The following is a 15,243-nucleotide window of genomic DNA, read 5'->3' as shown; positions in this document are numbered from 1 at the left end:
ACTGCCCCACTCTTTGACGGTCGGCGGCCCAACCCCCGGGCAACCAGGCAGCGCCAACGACTGGGGTACACGACCTGCACGGGCCACTTGTTTAAGTGGTTTTCGCGCTCAACTCGCGTTTTTTACGTGGAATCGTGGACGTGTTTAAGCATCCTCAAGCGCTAGCCAATTAACCAACCCGCTCCACCCTTATATCGAGAAGAGAAGGTCGTGCTGAGGTGCAAAAAGTCGTGTACTTGCGCGAACTTCCATACTACGGATACCTGACCAGACAACCCCGACCCCGTGTCCCAAGTCACACTCCGTACCTTGGTCGTCCGTACACGGCTTCGCTCCTTCGACCGTCTCCATACCTCACTCTCGTTTCCGCCGGAAAGCCCACCTCCTCCCGTCACTCTCTTCCATTTGCATTTGCATAGTGAGCGAGATTTGTACATTGCCTTTGGTTTTACGCATACGCATCGTCATTTCCTTCGTTTCCCCTGGCTGGAGTCCGACGCACTTATGCGCCAGTCGACATAGAGCAGAGCTTGCCCGACTCTGGTAATCCCTTCCCACTCGACGGGAACCTCTTCGCAACCATGGGATCTGTTGAAGTTGTCTCGAGCCGACTAGAGTCGCTACCCCCTCGCCCACCGACACCACCCCGCGAGACCAGCCTGGCTGCCGATGCCACCACTTCGAAGCATCTCCTCGTCCTCCCTCCTTCCTCAGACCCTCGATCGAGTCTCCAGACTCCACCGAGCGTATACTCACCACTTTCCGGAGCTGACTCCACGAACCCGAGCGGACGAAGAGCAAGAAAACGTGTGGGCTTTTCTGCCCAGGCGCAATACAACGAAGCCCCAAAATACCCAGGTCTAGCTGTTGCCAAATCCCGATCATCGCCTCTATCGGCGCCGTCCTCGACTCAGCCCAAACCTGTCAAGAGCATCCTCAAACAAACCTCTTCGCCGAGTCCCCTGAGTTCAAGTCTCAAGCCAGATAGCTTGACGACATCAGCAAACATATCAGACATGTTGGAGTCAACGGTGAAGCAGCTCGCCGGAGCAGACAGGGACTCGAAGCGGGATGCCTACACAACACTGGTCATGACGCTGAAGACGTCCAACAACCTCCCGGACCGAATCGCCCTTCAGTCTAAGATGGGCCTCTTCGTGCAGTTCATCCAACGAGACATCACCTCCAAGAATGCCACCAACGGAGGCCCAGATGCGCCTCTTGTCAACAACGCCCTTTCTCTTCTCGCTACTTTTTTGCATTTTCCCGCCATTGCCTCGACGATACCCAGCGATTTCGGCATTTTCTTTATAGATCACTGCATTCGATCCTTTGAGGATCCTGCAACACCGAAGGATGTGGCTCGGCATCTAATGCAAGCCGTCGCCACGCAAGACTTCTCCACAAAGGTCTTGGCCTCGGATCGCGTTCGCCGCCTCATGAATGCCCTCCGCAACATCGAAGACAACCTGAAGGGAAAGAGCATTGTGATGTCTCGAATTCTCATCTACAAACGCCTGGTTCAACAGTCACGCCAGTTGATGGTGCTTCACTCCGATTGGCTAAATGACCTTTTCACGGACATGCTGAGCAGGGTCAAAGAACTGCGATCTGCTGCGATATCTCTTGGTCTGGAAGCGGTCTACATATTCGGAAAGGAGAAGTCACTGTCTCGGAAGGTGATGGAGCTCTTTGATACATCCATTGAAGAGATGAAGTTCGCAGAGTATTACCACCAGCAACTGAGAACCATGGCAAAGGACAAGGACGACAGGCAACTTACAGCTTCAGTTCCCAAGATCTGGAGCGTCATCATTGGTTTACTGCGCTGTCCTCTTGACAAATGGCAATTCTTCAACCAATGGTTGCAGCTCATTCAGATGGGCTTCAACAACAGCGATCACCCCCAAACTAAGCAGGAGGCGAATTTTGCATGGAACCGTTTCGTCTGGTCTATGCATACCGAAGGCCAGTCCTTCGTCAAGCTTCTCCCCATACTTTACCAGCCACTAGGCAGCCAGTTAAAGTCAAAGTACACAAACAAACACACTCGAGAGGTCGTTTTTGGCAGTGTATGCAACCTCCTCTACTACACCTTCAAGCCGGGAACGAACAGTGCTCTTCTCGACACCTACTGGGACATTTGCGTCAAGCCCTTGGTAGAGCCACCGAAAGCGCAAACAAGGAACCCCGACGCCGTTGATGAGCATATGCGGCAGATAACACTAATTCTCACCGGTCTTTTTGACTCGACAACACCTCGGATTTGGAGGGAGGAGCGTATTAGAGAGACAACTCTTGCCCGGCCGAACGAGCTGCCAGCTATCGATCCCAAGTGGCTCCGACGCAATGTTGCTCGTGTTTTTCAGACTTTGGAAACTATCATGGATAGACACTTTCTCGAGCTCTCGGACAAGAACAGCCAAATCCATCGCTTGTGGCGCACTTTGGTGGGGGCCATTGTCTCGGCCGCCTCCAAAGAGATCAAGGTTTCTGTCGACACCGCGGCCTTCATTTCCCAAGTGTGCGGTCTTTTGCTAAAGCATTGGGAGACTGGCTTGACGGAGATTGAAAATCCTACTCCTGAGATGGCGACTAAGTTCCTGGACAGCGCTCGTGAACTCATCATAGTCGCTGTAGAGGCCCTGGGTCTTCGGCCTTTCACCGAGAAGATGATCTCTCTTAGTCGTCTTCATACCTTCACACCTGTGTCGACACCGTCCCATAAGCCGGCGAAGAACGCTGGTGACGCCCGGACTCCTCTACAACATTTGATCGGCTTGGTCTCTCGGCTTCCCCCGGGTATCCCCGACGGGGAGGAGTACGTCGAGTTTTTCAAGACGTTCTTTGCACCTTTCTTGGTCCAGAAGTCAGCAAACTCTCGCTTGGAGCTGGCACAAGAGATGCTGTCGGCCACTCCAATTTGGTCGCCGCCGGTCAATCAACTTCCCTATGCACCATGGGTCTTTGCTGCGGAGTGCCTATCGGCGACCTTCAGCTCACCCCAAAACAGCACTCCAACAACTAGCTCAATGGTTGAGCCGTCACTCGGTCACGAATACCGCACCGTGGTGCGTCTCCTGGAACGAGGATGGAAAGAGACTTCCAATCTACCCTGGGAACCCTGGTGCTCGCTCTTCGCGAAGTTGTCGGCCCGGTCTTACCAGGAGACTGGCGAAGCTGGCCGCGCTTTAGGCACTATTGAGCCGCTTGCCAAAATCATCCGGGAGTCTATCCCTGCCGATCATGCCTTGCCGCTGCCGACAAAGACACTTCTTGCAACAACTGAGCTTCTCTCCGCTGCTAGCCACCCATTAGACAGGCAGGCATTGGAAGCTGCTCGGCGCAGGTTATGGGGTACAGCAGTTGCGGGACCTAGGTCATCCTCCTTCGATCCGTTCGATAACTTTTACAAACTGGTCAACGAGGTGATGGAACGACTCTACGAGGCCGGCGAGCGTGGAGATGTGGACGAACTTGCCACCCAGCTTCTCAGGGCAACCGGTTCCTTCCTTTCTCGCTGCAACCCGGAGCTTGTTTGCAGAACTGTATCGAACTTGGAGAGTGGGCTTGCCGTGTGGATCCGGGACTCGCAGGGTATTTTGAAGGCCCGACAGAGCCCTGCTGCACCTGAAGCTGTGAGTCTTACTACTAAGAGGGAAATCTACTTTACTGACCAACAGCAGGTTAAGCATCTCTGGGAGACCGTTTCCAAGGTCATTTTGCCTAGCGGCAAGCCAGAAGAAGTGCAGCTCGAAACCTTCGAGGAACTTATCTGCGCTGCCTTTGAAAGCAAACACCGCCATATTGTCAACTCTGTCGCAGAGGCATGGAATCGGATCTACGAGAACGCGGAACAAGTTCAGTACCCTGAACATCTCAAGGCTGTCTTACTAGGCATTCAACCGGTTGTGACCCTCGTTCTTCCAGGCTTGGAGATCGCCAGTGTGGCGTCTACGGACCAGAATCACTCGTTCGTCGAATCGCAGGATGACATTGAGATGCTCACCGTATCCTCCACACGTTCATCTCGAAAGAGAGCTCAGAAACCGGCTACATCCAACCAATCATCGCCTCTCAGCTCTGTCAAGCTGTCGCTCTCTGCGAAGAAGCAGCTGGACAACACTACACCTATGAAGGGTCGTGGAAGGCCCCGGCGTAGCGCTGCAGCCAAGGCGCGGTTGAGACATGACGACTCTCAGATTCAGTTCGCGCCCATTGAGAAGTCTCCTTTGAACCCGGCAGTTAACGCCGAGTCTCAAGTTCTCACGGAACGCCAGAAAGAAATCAGGGAGAGGCAGAAGGATGCCGCGGCGCTTTACCCAGAAATGCGGTCAAGCCCTCAACAGCAACAACCACAGGTCACTGAGGAGAAGTCGACCGCCCCTGAGATGGTCGTCGAGACCCCCAAGGATGTGACACCTAAGCGCAACGCTAGGTACGAGGAGTTTGTCAGCTCGACCCCGACACCTCGCCGAGGTCAGACGATGGCCATGGCAGATAATGATCAGGAGATGACGGATCCTCCTTCTTCACCTCTGGAGCCCCGACCTTTCCCTCTGCTGCCTCAGATCAAGTCACGATCTAGCAGTCGCAGCGAGCTGGAGAACTGGCAGTTTAGTTCTTCTCCTGTGTCTGGCTCTCCATCTCCCGATGCCGCCGTCATGGCCGATGAGCCTACAGATCTCGACTTGGCCGACAGCGCAACCTCCCAACGTGTCCCTCGAGGAGGTAGCCCGGATCTGTCAGCAGTGGATGACTCGTTCCAGATGGTTCCCTCAAGTGCCGTGGAGGAGCCGGAGCTCCCACCGCCTGCCTTCGAGACCGCAAAGGAGACGCTGCAGCCCGATGAATCTCAGCATGATATTGCGAAATCCTCCGCAGGAACTCTTCCCGACCCTGCGCCATCAACCCCCAAGAACAACCGAGTGACTGGCGTAGAGGAGCCCAGGTCTGGTCAGGAAGTCTTTGTCGACGCGCCCTCAAGCCCGCAACCCACAGTACTTACCAGGTCCGCCTCACGCGCAGCTGCCATCAAGGACCGCTCCTTTGAGATGAGTGACGGAGACGAAAACAGCATGTTGAGGCTTGTCGTCGAGCTCGACCGTAGGCGGTGCGAACTCCCGATCAACGATTACCCTGCCATTTCCCCTCCAAAATCTAATAAGGGTCCCAGAAGCGCCAAGAAAGAAAAGCCTCCAGTGCTTGACTGCATCACAGTCCGAGGTGAAGATGACGAAGAGGAGGACGACGAAGAAGAGGAAGAAGACGAGCCAGCGGAGCTTGCTCTCTCACAGGTCCAGACAAGAGCCCGCAAGAGCAAGTCCCATTCGCCCGGAAGACCTTCAACTCCTGTAACTCGGTCGGCCGCTTCATCCCCGGACAAGTCAGCTAGGAAGCGGAAGAGGGGCGGTGCTTCCAACGTCGATACCCGCCACAAGAAGAGGAAGTCTACCGGCCCCTCAGAAATTGTCGAGTCGTCTCAGATCACCATGTCCCCGGTACTTGGGGAAGAAACCCCCCGCCGTCGTCGCAGCCAACGCATCAATGTCAACGACAGCCCTTCGAAACACTCCGTGGATCTGGATGCCGAAGTCAACTCTCAACTGGTTAATGAGCAAGAGGAGGCGGACTTCCGGGCGAGTCAATCATTCGAGGAGCCGGAGCTGGAGCAGACAACAACCATGGCACACGAGACGGCAGAAGACTCCATGGATGTTGATGACGCCGATGCCACTACTGTCGCTGAAGCAACCCCAGTTCCCGAAGCTCCTGTCGAAGAAGCCACCAAGGATGTCAACATGATTGATAATCTGAGCGGCGTTCTCGCCAGTCTTCGCTCAGCAGCACTATCACGGGAGGAGGTGTACAAGATGGAGGACATGCTCATGGATATCAAGAGAGAGCTCTTCGCCGCCGAGGCTCGTGGGCGAGCTTGACCAGGGTTCTACTACCACTACCGACACTGACGCGGAATGCAAACATCCGAAAACGACCCGCTACCGCTTGTCATCATTTCCCTTTTGTTTCTTACGTACTGGCCTCGCGAGGACACTGTCAATACGCCTCCGCCACGCCACATATACATGTACATTCACGACGACGATGGGTGTGTCAGCAACGCCCGCCATGCATTGTTGGCGTAGATCTTTGGTTTTATGAGTTGAAGACGAAGAGAGCAGAAGAAGGAAAGAAAAAAAAAACATTACTTGGTTTTTTTTTTGTTAACTTGTTCTTGTATGGAAACTGGGTATAAGGGAAAATTCATGGCATGAGACTGGATTGAAGTTGGGGAGGAGGGGCACGGGAACGAGGAGGGGAGGACAGGGGGGGACACACCATCCTCGACTTTATCATGTATTAGATTGTTGCAAACGCATCTGGAGGTTGATCGCCGCCCAGGATAATGAAAAGAGACCAAAAAGGGGTCAGAAAAGAGATAATGATGAGCTGTCATAGCATTATTGAGTATCCTTCGCACATGTGATCATCGAGGGTTGTATGTGTAAGAGTGTGCATGTGTTTTGCCGCATCAAGCGTGATGTATTCAAAAGGGGTGGTTTCCGGGCCTGCTTTCCCTTAACGCGCGCGCCTGCTGGTTCATGATAACTTTCGGCCTTCACTGTCTCTCCACGTCTGGCCGTCTAAATATCCCTTCTAGCTCAAGATTCTTCCTTTGGTTAGGTTTGTCCCGAGATTCTTTTTCCAGTTATTGCTTTAAGTCCTCCCTCCCCGCCTCTCTTTCTCGTTTCCTCACGCAACCCACCTGGTCGATGTGACTTGGACCCCACCTCCCTTCTCTCTCTCATTCTCACAGCTTTCCCCTCTCCACCATCCCCTGGCATCAGTTCGAGCTCGCCGTAATGACCTGGGCGCCCTCGAACGCGTCGCCGGGCTCGAGCTTCTGCCACTCCTTGACGGCGCCGGGCTCCACGCACAGCATGTTCTTGTAGCCGTCCTTGGGGGCGAAGTCGGCGATGCCTTGCGCCTTGTCGACCCAGGGGTTCCAGACGACGACGTTGTCGAGGTTGTCGCGGACGACGGAGAAGAGGGGCTTGCCGCTCTCGAGGACGGTGACGGGGGCCCGGGGGCCGCCGGTGGGGGTGTAGATGCGGTCCGTCTCTTGGGTGATGGTGACGTCGCCGGACTGGGACTTTGAGGCGCCGTTGTCGACTTTGTCGGTGTAGGCGGCGCCGTCGAGGCCTTGCACTGAGATGTTTGTGATGTCCTGTTTGTTGAGGGCGAGTTGCTGTTAGTTCATGGACTTGGGGGGATAGAAGCTTAGTATCGAGGCAGGGAGGGGTGGGACGTACGTTGACGCGTAGGTAGGTGTGCATCAGGACCTGGCAATCAAAGGCCTCCTCGCCCTCGTTCGTGATGACCAACGACGTGGACAGCGTCTCGCGGTCGAGCGACACGCTGTAGATGGCGCCAAACTTGTACCCCCACTTGGCCTGGGTGTCGGCGTCGAGGTTGGCCGAGGACAGGCCAAAGTCGAGCTTGACGGAGGACTCCGAGCCGGCGGACCCCTCGCTGGTGGACTTGCCGAGGAACTCCCAGCGCGAGCTGCGCGCGAAGCCGTGCTGGCTCAGCTTGGCGGTGGGCGGGTGGGCGTCGGAGGGGGGCCCGAAGACGGGGAAGACGAGGGGGATGCCGCCGCGGACGGGCTTGGAGCCGTCGAGGACGGTGGACTCGGAGAGCCAGAGGCGGTCTGCGCCGGCGGCGGACTTCCACGAGAGGACGGTGGCGCCGTGGAGGAGGACCTCGACGGACTCGCCGGTGGGCAGGGTGGCGGAGACGCGGGTGTTGTTGTGGGTGATGTCGACGGTGGCCTGGGGCGGGAGGCCGGGCGTGGTGGCCAGGGCGGTGGGCTTGTTGGGCCGGTCGACCATGTTTGCTGCTGCTGTGTCGCGGGGGGGTTATGGAGGTTGAAGGTGGGCTTTGGTGATTGGGAAGATGTAGAGAGGCGGGAGAGTCGTTGCTGTGTGTGTGTGACGATGCTTCTTTTGAGGTGTGTTTTCGCGGGGTAGGATTTCGAGGCGTTTGTGGAATGGAGATTATGGGAGATGGCGGGGGGTGGCTGCTCTTGAGCAACGGGGTTGGTGTGAGAGTTGTAGATATGCAAGAGGTTCTATCCGAGATGGGAGGAGAAGAGGTTGTAATAATCGGGAGGAACAGTTCGGGCGTTGGTGGAAAGTTGGGTACAATGCAACAAGCAACAATCGGATACAATGGCAACGGGTGGATGCCGGCTGCCAGTGACAAGGTCCCAGCAGATTCAGAAAAAGTCGTGTGTAAGCAAATGTCAACGGGGGGGTCTGTGTCTCTAAGGTAGGTAATGTTAGTCAGGCACGGAAAAAGTACCTTACGATGCTTACATAGGTAAAGTCACATACCTTAGCTAGCACTCTTAGGTAGCGGAAGAGGAGGGGAAGGTCGGTCAGCTTGCTGCGTTGGGATGTCTGCGTTGTCTACCTTACGTCTGAGGGGGGGAACCTGTGAGAGAGAGGGGAGGGGGGGCAACCGGGAGCTGGGTGAGGGGGAGGGGGAGGGGCAGCCCTGTCTAGCGTGTTGTAAGGCGTGAAAGGGTGCCCTGTGCTGGAGGGGACCTGGGAGTAAGGCAATTGTTGCCCATTCCGTCATGTCTTCCCCACTTGTCATTGTCACATCCAGGAGCTCTTCCCTCTCTTTTGCCTTAGGTAATGTAATGCACCTACGGAGTACTGCTTCACTGTTTCTGCTGGCATGAATGATGAAGGTGTTCTTGCGAAGGCAAAAGCTGCAACCAATCGAGAAGGGGGGATCTTCCCAAGCTGCGGCATCTCTGGAGCTCCCTTTTGTTTGTGAATCCGAGCAAGGGGTCAAATTTGCCCCCTTTCTTCTCTTTCTTTCTCTCATCTTTCACTCTTGAGCTCTTGGTCGCGAGGCCACCACACCCCCCATTTTGTCCCGCCTGTCATTCTGAAACGAGCTTCATCCTCAACCAAGCTCCCCTCGACCACCCCCCCTGTTTTGCCAAAGCCTCGGCAAACAACGACAAAACGAATATCTGCACATTTTCTGTGTGAGTTATAGAGATCGTGATAGAGGCAGCCCACTCGGGTTGTAGCCGAATCTGTCTCTCGCAATGATCCGAGAAGCGTGAATGTCGATGATGTCTCTAGGCTAGCCCGCTGCTTACTACGTGCCTCTTCAAGGCCAACCCATATTGACTATCGGGCATCTCGCCTTAATAGAGAAGACTTACTTACATTTGAGACAATAACACACGATTCAATTCTACATGTCCCCGATAACAAGATAATTGGAGACAAAAGGTTCTTCTCGGCCGAAACGCGTCAGGGGGCCAGAGAAACTTGCGCGAAGCAAAAAGTGGATGATCGAAGCTCCCGTTTGGTTTCTGTGGAGATGAAGAAGGAGGGAGGTAAGGGTATCACCGTATCAAGGATTCCCAACCGAAAGGGGCCCCGATGAATTGGGTTTCTAAGCTTCGGGTGCATATTGCCTCGCTGACCGACCGGCCGAGAATGCTAGGTTATCTCGTTCCCGGTTCAGGCCGCCAAAGGATAAACACGATTCAAGGCCGGCACATTGAACGGATGAACACATGAACAGTGAGTAAGTGATAATAGTCGTGTGAATAACTCCTTTCCCATATCTATCAACGACGAAATTCCCCACAGCGCACCTGAATAATACATACAACAAAACAAATCATGACTTTTGCACCTTGAACCCGATACTGTCCCGATCGTCCCTCACCACCCGTCCCCATTCCAACAGCAACCGAAACAGGTAAATCTCCATGTCCTCCCTCCGCAGAGCCTTGTCCACCCACCGCGCCCCCTGCGTCGCGATCCACTCGGCGTCCTCCCACCGCGCCTCAAAGTCCACCTCCCGCCCGTTGAGCTTGCCCCGGCCCTTGAGCCCGACAAAGTACGCCACCGTGCTGTGGAGGGCGTGGAACCGCGTGTCCACGGGCACGAAGTGCAGCCACGGGATCAGCCGCTCCGAGTACCACTCCCCAAACACGGACGACATGAGCGGCACGCTGCCCGGCGACCGGAGCGTCCGGAGCATCTGCGGCGGCGGCGCCGTGTCCTCGTCCAGCAGCATGACGTAGCGGTGGTCCAGGGGATCTTCCCCGGAGGCGGCGACGGGCTTCTGTCCCAGCTCCGCCTTGGCCGCCGCGCAGCCCGGTGTCTTGACGTCGTCGCACGCGTACTCTGCTATGCCGATATCGAACGGCAGGATGGCGTTGGCCTCCCGGGCGCGGACAATCTCGTACGCGTACCAGCTGCCCTTGGACGGCGCGCCGAGCATCATCGTGACGTCCTCCGCGGCCGTCGCGTTGTTGACCAGGTGGACGAGCCGGTGCTTGTGGTTCCCGCGCAGCGCCTCGTCGCTGATGGGCTTCTCACCAATCTTGCCCCGCCAGTACACGCTGTCCTTGCGCTGCCGAAAGTCCTTTTTATCCTCTGGCTCGTCTTCCGTCAGGGGCATCAGCGGCAAGAGAATATCGTTGAAGCCGTCGGCTTTGAACCGGCCAAAGACGGGCAGCAGCTCCTGCAACGGCTTGATCGGGGGCGCCGACGTGTGGAAGCTGTGGAGACGGGTGAGGTCTTGCTGGTCGCAGAGGCTCTTGGACTGCGGATAATTCCACATGAACTGCTCGTCTTCGTGCCACTTTACGCACGAGGTGCAGAAGTCGCGGACGTTCCAGTGGAGCCCTGACCTCCCTGGGGTGTTGGTCGGGCAGACAGAGGCCTCCATGTCCCGCCAGGCTTTGGTCGATTCGTACATCGCCTGCTTGGACTGAGGAATCGCCGGGGAGCCTCCCACGGCCTTCAACTCTGCGTTTCTCTTAACGTTGCCTTCAGGGGATGAAATTCCACCAGCACCTCCAGCCGAAGCATCCTCTATCGAACGCGACGATAGAAGCTTGAACTTCTGCTTCATTCCCGTGAGTGTGTATCTATTGAGCTCAGACCACGGTGTTAGGACCCGAGGCTGGTTGCTCAAATTAATGGGCAACTTCATGTCGGACAGATGCTCGACAAAGCCCCCGATCATGGCCACGAGCTCGTCTAGGACCTTCTTGTTGGCGTCATTGCCCTCGTAGTTGTGGGTAACCTGTTTGTTCTCGATCGTAACCACGGCAATATGAGGCTCTTTGGGTACCCTCTCATTGTAGGCTTGCCGGATCGCCTCCGGTTTCACGCCCCAGAAGGGCAGGATGTCGCTTTCCATCTGCTCAAAGTGGTCGATAATGACAGATTTTCGAGCCTTTGCGAATTCGTACCATTTGTCAAAGTTGGGAGGCGGGTCTCTCCCGTAATGCCGTTCGTGGTACACGTCGACGGCGACGTTCAGGTTGTCGCTGGTCATGGCATGGCGCATCCATCGATCGGACTCCACTCGAACATCGTAGATGAGTCTATTCAGCGGGTGCTGTTTGACTGTTGCCGACTTGAGAAGCCCGTAGATCGTCATGCCAACGAACATGGAGACCATGAGCACGAGGATAAGTGCCCTGGGGATGAAGAGCAGCGAGCGGACGTTGGTGCTGTACAGAAACATGCTGTAGCCAAGGACCAGGAGGTACAGAGGCCCGATGGCGCTTAGCCTGGATTCCATTTGCCATTTCCCAATGTGCATGATGTTTTGGGTGGCGGCCGTGAGGCCGCAAATGAAGGTGATGATACTAGTAGGGGTTACGGGATTTGTCTCATAGACAAGGATGCTCAGCGAGGTGACGAGAACCGCAAAAGCGAAGCTATCGATGAAGATGTCAAAGATGTATAGAGAGTCGATCCCGCTAAAGGAAGTCGGGTATCCCTCACTAGCGGAAACAAGGGGTGAGATGAGGATCTGGAAGACTTTGATAAAGACTCCCGAGAGGGCCAGAATGGTGCCAAGGGTCCTCAGACGGAGCTTCGTCGTCTTGGTCCAAGCCAGAATGCGCCAAACCAGGGAGACGATGACCGCATCCAAGAACAGTCCGAGTAGTTGGAAAGCAAGAGTAGTCATCCGGCTGTCCGATAGAGCGGAACAAAAGAAGGTCGACCTGGGATCTTGCGAGATGGCGACAAAAGTACCGTAGCTGAAGAGGCAGGCGCTTCCAAGCGCCAGCGTTCGGGAGCCGTTTGCCCAGACTGCAATGTCGTCGCTGATGCTTGCCCATGGGTCCTCCTCAGGGGGTGGTGGTCGGGCTCTTTGATAGTAGAGGATGTGATAGAGGACCAGATAGATACACAAGAACGACTATTGGGCCGTGTCAGTCTCGTCATTCACCTGAACATGGAGGCATATCCGCGACTCACCTGTACTCCCGGTACAGAGCATTGTAATTGGGCGGTCACACGATGAAAGACCTCGAGACGGAGGAAGATGCAAAAGATGAGCAACGGGGCAAAGTACCGCCGCGGTCTGGCGGGGATCGTCTGCTCAAAGGTGCTCTTCAAGCCCGCACGCTCATCTGAAAAGTGATGTCAGCACCGGCCACGGGGAATCCTCTCACAAGGCATACGACGAAGCATACCGAATCTTCCGTCCGCGCCGGGAAGCCATGCGGCGAGATAGCTCGCCAGCCATGTCAAACCTCCCGATAGCAGTAGTATCAGGACGGATGAGAGACGTGGATACTCTGGAACACAATTGCGTCAGCGGGAGAAGCTTCTTGCCGTTTCCCACGTGGTGAACGGGGATAAATAAAAGTCTTGGCAGACTCGGCCCATACCGATCAGAGAGTGCCCCTCAACGTTGGAGGATATCCAGAGAAAAGAACCAACAACACTGTAATTGTGTCAGAATTGAAATCGAGTAGTATCGGGAAAAATTGGGAATCTTCTTACCACAGCGCCGTCAGATGTATTTGCGCATCGCGTGCCATTGAGGGTGACTTTCACCAGCCTAAGCCTGGGTGGTCGTTTCGCTTCACAACGCAGCCACAAATGAAATCATGCGGTCAAGTAGAACCACAAGAGTCGTTTCAAATTCAACAAACCATTGAAATTTCAGTACATTTCTTTCAGTCGTAGGAGGAATTGATGGACGTGGAATGTGTACCGGCAGGCAGTCGTCGTCCTTCCTTCACAGGGGGTTGCCAAGTTGTCGAATTCTTACATAATCCAATTAAACATCCCCCCCTAACAGGGCAAAAGACGCGTCCTTCCTGGCCCTCCCCCCCTAGCACCGCCCCCTTGAACCGCGTCAAGCTTCCCACCCTCCACTTCAATCCCGACCGCTCCGCCGCCGACCCAACTTTCCGCCGTCCGTCCCGGCACCGACATGTGCTGACATCCCACACCACCACCATCCTCCGCCCCATCTCGAATTCCGCAACGTCGACTGCTACACAAAACCGCCCACGTAGCCAAAAAACCTCTACCAGCCTTCCCCCCTAAGTTCTGGAAACAACAACGACAACAACTCCCCCCCAAATGGCGCAACAATGGCCGGCATCAACGAAGCCCCCCTCATCAAACGCCTCGCCGTCCCCGGCTCCTGCGCGCTAATGGGCTTCCTCTCCGTCTCCTCCCAGATCCTCTTCTACGTCGCCGACGACTCCCTCGCACCCGGCCGACTCACCCGCTCCGAGACATACACCTTCAACGCCCTCCTCGCCTGCCTCTGGTACACATACTACAAGTCCTGCACCGTCGACCCGGGCTGCTACCCCTTTCCCGACGCCGCCGTCGTCGAGGTCCCCGAGCCGGACGAGTACGGCCTCGTGAGGCGCTGGTGCAAAAAGTGCGCCGCGCCGAAACCGCCTCGCGCGCATCACTGCCGGCACTGCGCGCGCTGCGTCCCTCGTGAGCAAAAACATCCCATCCCCCCCTTTCTAGTCTCGCTTAAGCAGAACGCAGTACACTAACAAACGAAACCTCCCCCGCTAGGCATGGACCACCACTGCCCCTGGACAGGAAACTGCGTCTCCCTCACGACATTCCCCCACTTCCTCCGCTTCCTCGCCTATACAAACTTCTCCCTCTGGTACCTCGCCAGCCTCCTCTACGCCCGCTTCGCCGCCATCTGGGACAACCGCCTCCTCCCCTCCTACCTCGGCCCTTCCCTCCCCATCCTCGTCCTCCTGACCCTCGACACCCTGATCTGCTTCTTCTCCTCCTTCGCCCTCGGCATCCTCTTCTTCTCCACCGTCCGCGGCTGGGTTCTCAACGAGACCATGATCGAAGGGTGGGAAGTCGACCGCCACGCCGCCGTCTGCGACCGGAACCGTAAAGACGCCGGCGAGTTCTGGTCCATGACGGGACCGGACGGGAAGAAGCTCCGGCTCGAAAAGGTGGAATTTCCGTACGACGTGGGGATTTATGCGAATTTGTCGCAGGCGATGGGTACTGCGAACCCGCTGCTGTGGCTGTTCCCCTTTGCGAGCAACCCACACATAAGCAAGGACGGTCACGGCGTAGGATGGGAGTGGCCCGAGAACGGGCTGAATCGCAAGGAGGGTATGTGGCCGCCGCCGGACCCGGATAAAGTGCGGCGCGCCGCGCAGGGAGGCTGGCCATCGACTCGGGACGCCGAGGATATAATGGTGCCGAGGTACGGGAGCAAGGAGGAGGAAGTCGAAGCTTTCAGGACGCGGCAGGACACGGATCGGCGGCGGTGGCAGAGTAACCGTTCGCGAATGATGGAAGAGTTGGAAGAGGTGGAGGGCTACGACATGATTGACAGCGATTCTGAAGATGATGGGTATGAGGAGGGCGCGGATGGAGAGCCCGGCTGGACGAACGCGGATGGCGAGCGGTTACAGGATTTTGGCGTAGACGAGGATGAGGATATGACTGACGACGAGGATGTACCTCTAGCGGAGCTATTACGTCGCAGAAAAGTACTGCGAAAAGACGGAGAGGAGTGAGCATCACTGGTCTTAGACAAAAAGAAAAAAGTAAACAGAAATTTTCTCTTTTTGGGGACTATTGCCCCCGGTTCTATACTACCTTCAATCGCCCTAAACCAACAAAGAGGGGGCATCCAAAGACGGCATCTGCGCTGGCCATGAATCCCCTTGACTCCCGAATCTACCAAACAGAAAAAATGTGCACACAAGACAGGATCAAATCCGCCTTTCCATCCGGGGTTGCCCTGATCCTGTATGCTGAAAGAACTTCAAAACAGCTTTGTTGATCGTGAACCGCTTGCCACTCTAGAAAGCAATCCGCCATCCTTTCTCCACCATCAGTCCAAAGAGCAATCGTGTCGTGCAATCATGAAGCATCATTC

The 15,243-nt window shown here is 55.8% G+C and overlaps 4 protein-coding genes across 4 annotated transcripts; 2 read left to right on the top strand and 2 right to left on the bottom strand.

Annotated features, from left to right (window-relative positions):
- Nucleotides 1-167: 167 nt before the first annotated feature.
- On the top strand, nucleotides 168-6,283 carry HER10_EVM0002081 (uncharacterized protein). Its single transcript, XM_035471807.1, has 3 exons — nucleotides 168-3,638; nucleotides 3,687-5,113; nucleotides 5,177-6,283. The coding sequence occupies exons 1-3, from the start codon at nucleotides 582-584 to the stop codon at nucleotides 5,937-5,939; spliced, it is 5,247 nt and encodes a 1,748-aa protein (XP_035336946.1). The 5' UTR covers nucleotides 168-581; the 3' UTR covers nucleotides 5,940-6,283.
- A 276-nt stretch (nucleotides 6,284-6,559) lies between these two features.
- On the bottom strand, nucleotides 6,560-8,478 carry HER10_EVM0001242 (aldose 1-epimerase). Its single transcript, XM_035470997.1, has 2 exons — nucleotides 7,314-8,478; nucleotides 6,560-7,228 (listed from the first exon to the last, which is right to left on the bottom strand). Exons 1-2 carry the CDS (start codon nucleotides 7,890-7,892, stop codon nucleotides 6,845-6,847), a joined length of 963 nt encoding a protein of 320 aa, XP_035336878.1. The 5' UTR covers nucleotides 7,893-8,478; the 3' UTR covers nucleotides 6,560-6,844.
- Nucleotides 8,479-9,714: 1,236 nt separating this feature from the next.
- On the bottom strand, nucleotides 9,715-13,097 carry HER10_EVM0004673 (capsular associated protein; the record flags this gene model as incomplete). Its single annotated transcript, XM_035474309.1, has 5 exons — nucleotides 12,855-13,097; nucleotides 12,740-12,795; nucleotides 12,542-12,646; nucleotides 12,324-12,478; nucleotides 9,715-12,264 (listed from the first exon to the last, which is right to left on the bottom strand). Exons 1-5 carry the CDS (start codon nucleotides 12,890-12,892, stop codon nucleotides 9,715-9,717), a joined length of 2,904 nt encoding a protein of 967 aa, XP_035337141.1. The 5' UTR covers nucleotides 12,893-13,097.
- Nucleotides 13,098-13,453: 356 nt separating this feature from the next.
- On the top strand, nucleotides 13,454-14,878 carry HER10_EVM0011522 (DHHC zinc finger domain-containing protein; the record flags this gene model as incomplete). The annotated part of the gene is made up of 2 exons (XM_035480952.1): nucleotides 13,454-13,814; nucleotides 13,899-14,878. 2 exons carry the CDS (start codon nucleotides 13,454-13,456, stop codon nucleotides 14,876-14,878), a joined length of 1,341 nt encoding a protein of 446 aa, XP_035337715.1.
- Between the last annotated feature and the right edge of the window lie 365 nt (nucleotides 14,879-15,243).

This window comes from Colletotrichum scovillei (assembly GCF_011075155.1).
Source record: "Colletotrichum scovillei strain TJNH1 chromosome Unknown Contig00002, whole genome shotgun sequence".
NCBI classification, from domain to species: Eukaryota; Fungi; Ascomycota; class Sordariomycetes; order Glomerellales; family Glomerellaceae; genus Colletotrichum; species Colletotrichum scovillei.
The sequence above is the reverse complement of the archived record's forward strand: the minus strand, read 5'-3'. Positions and strand labels throughout refer to the sequence as shown.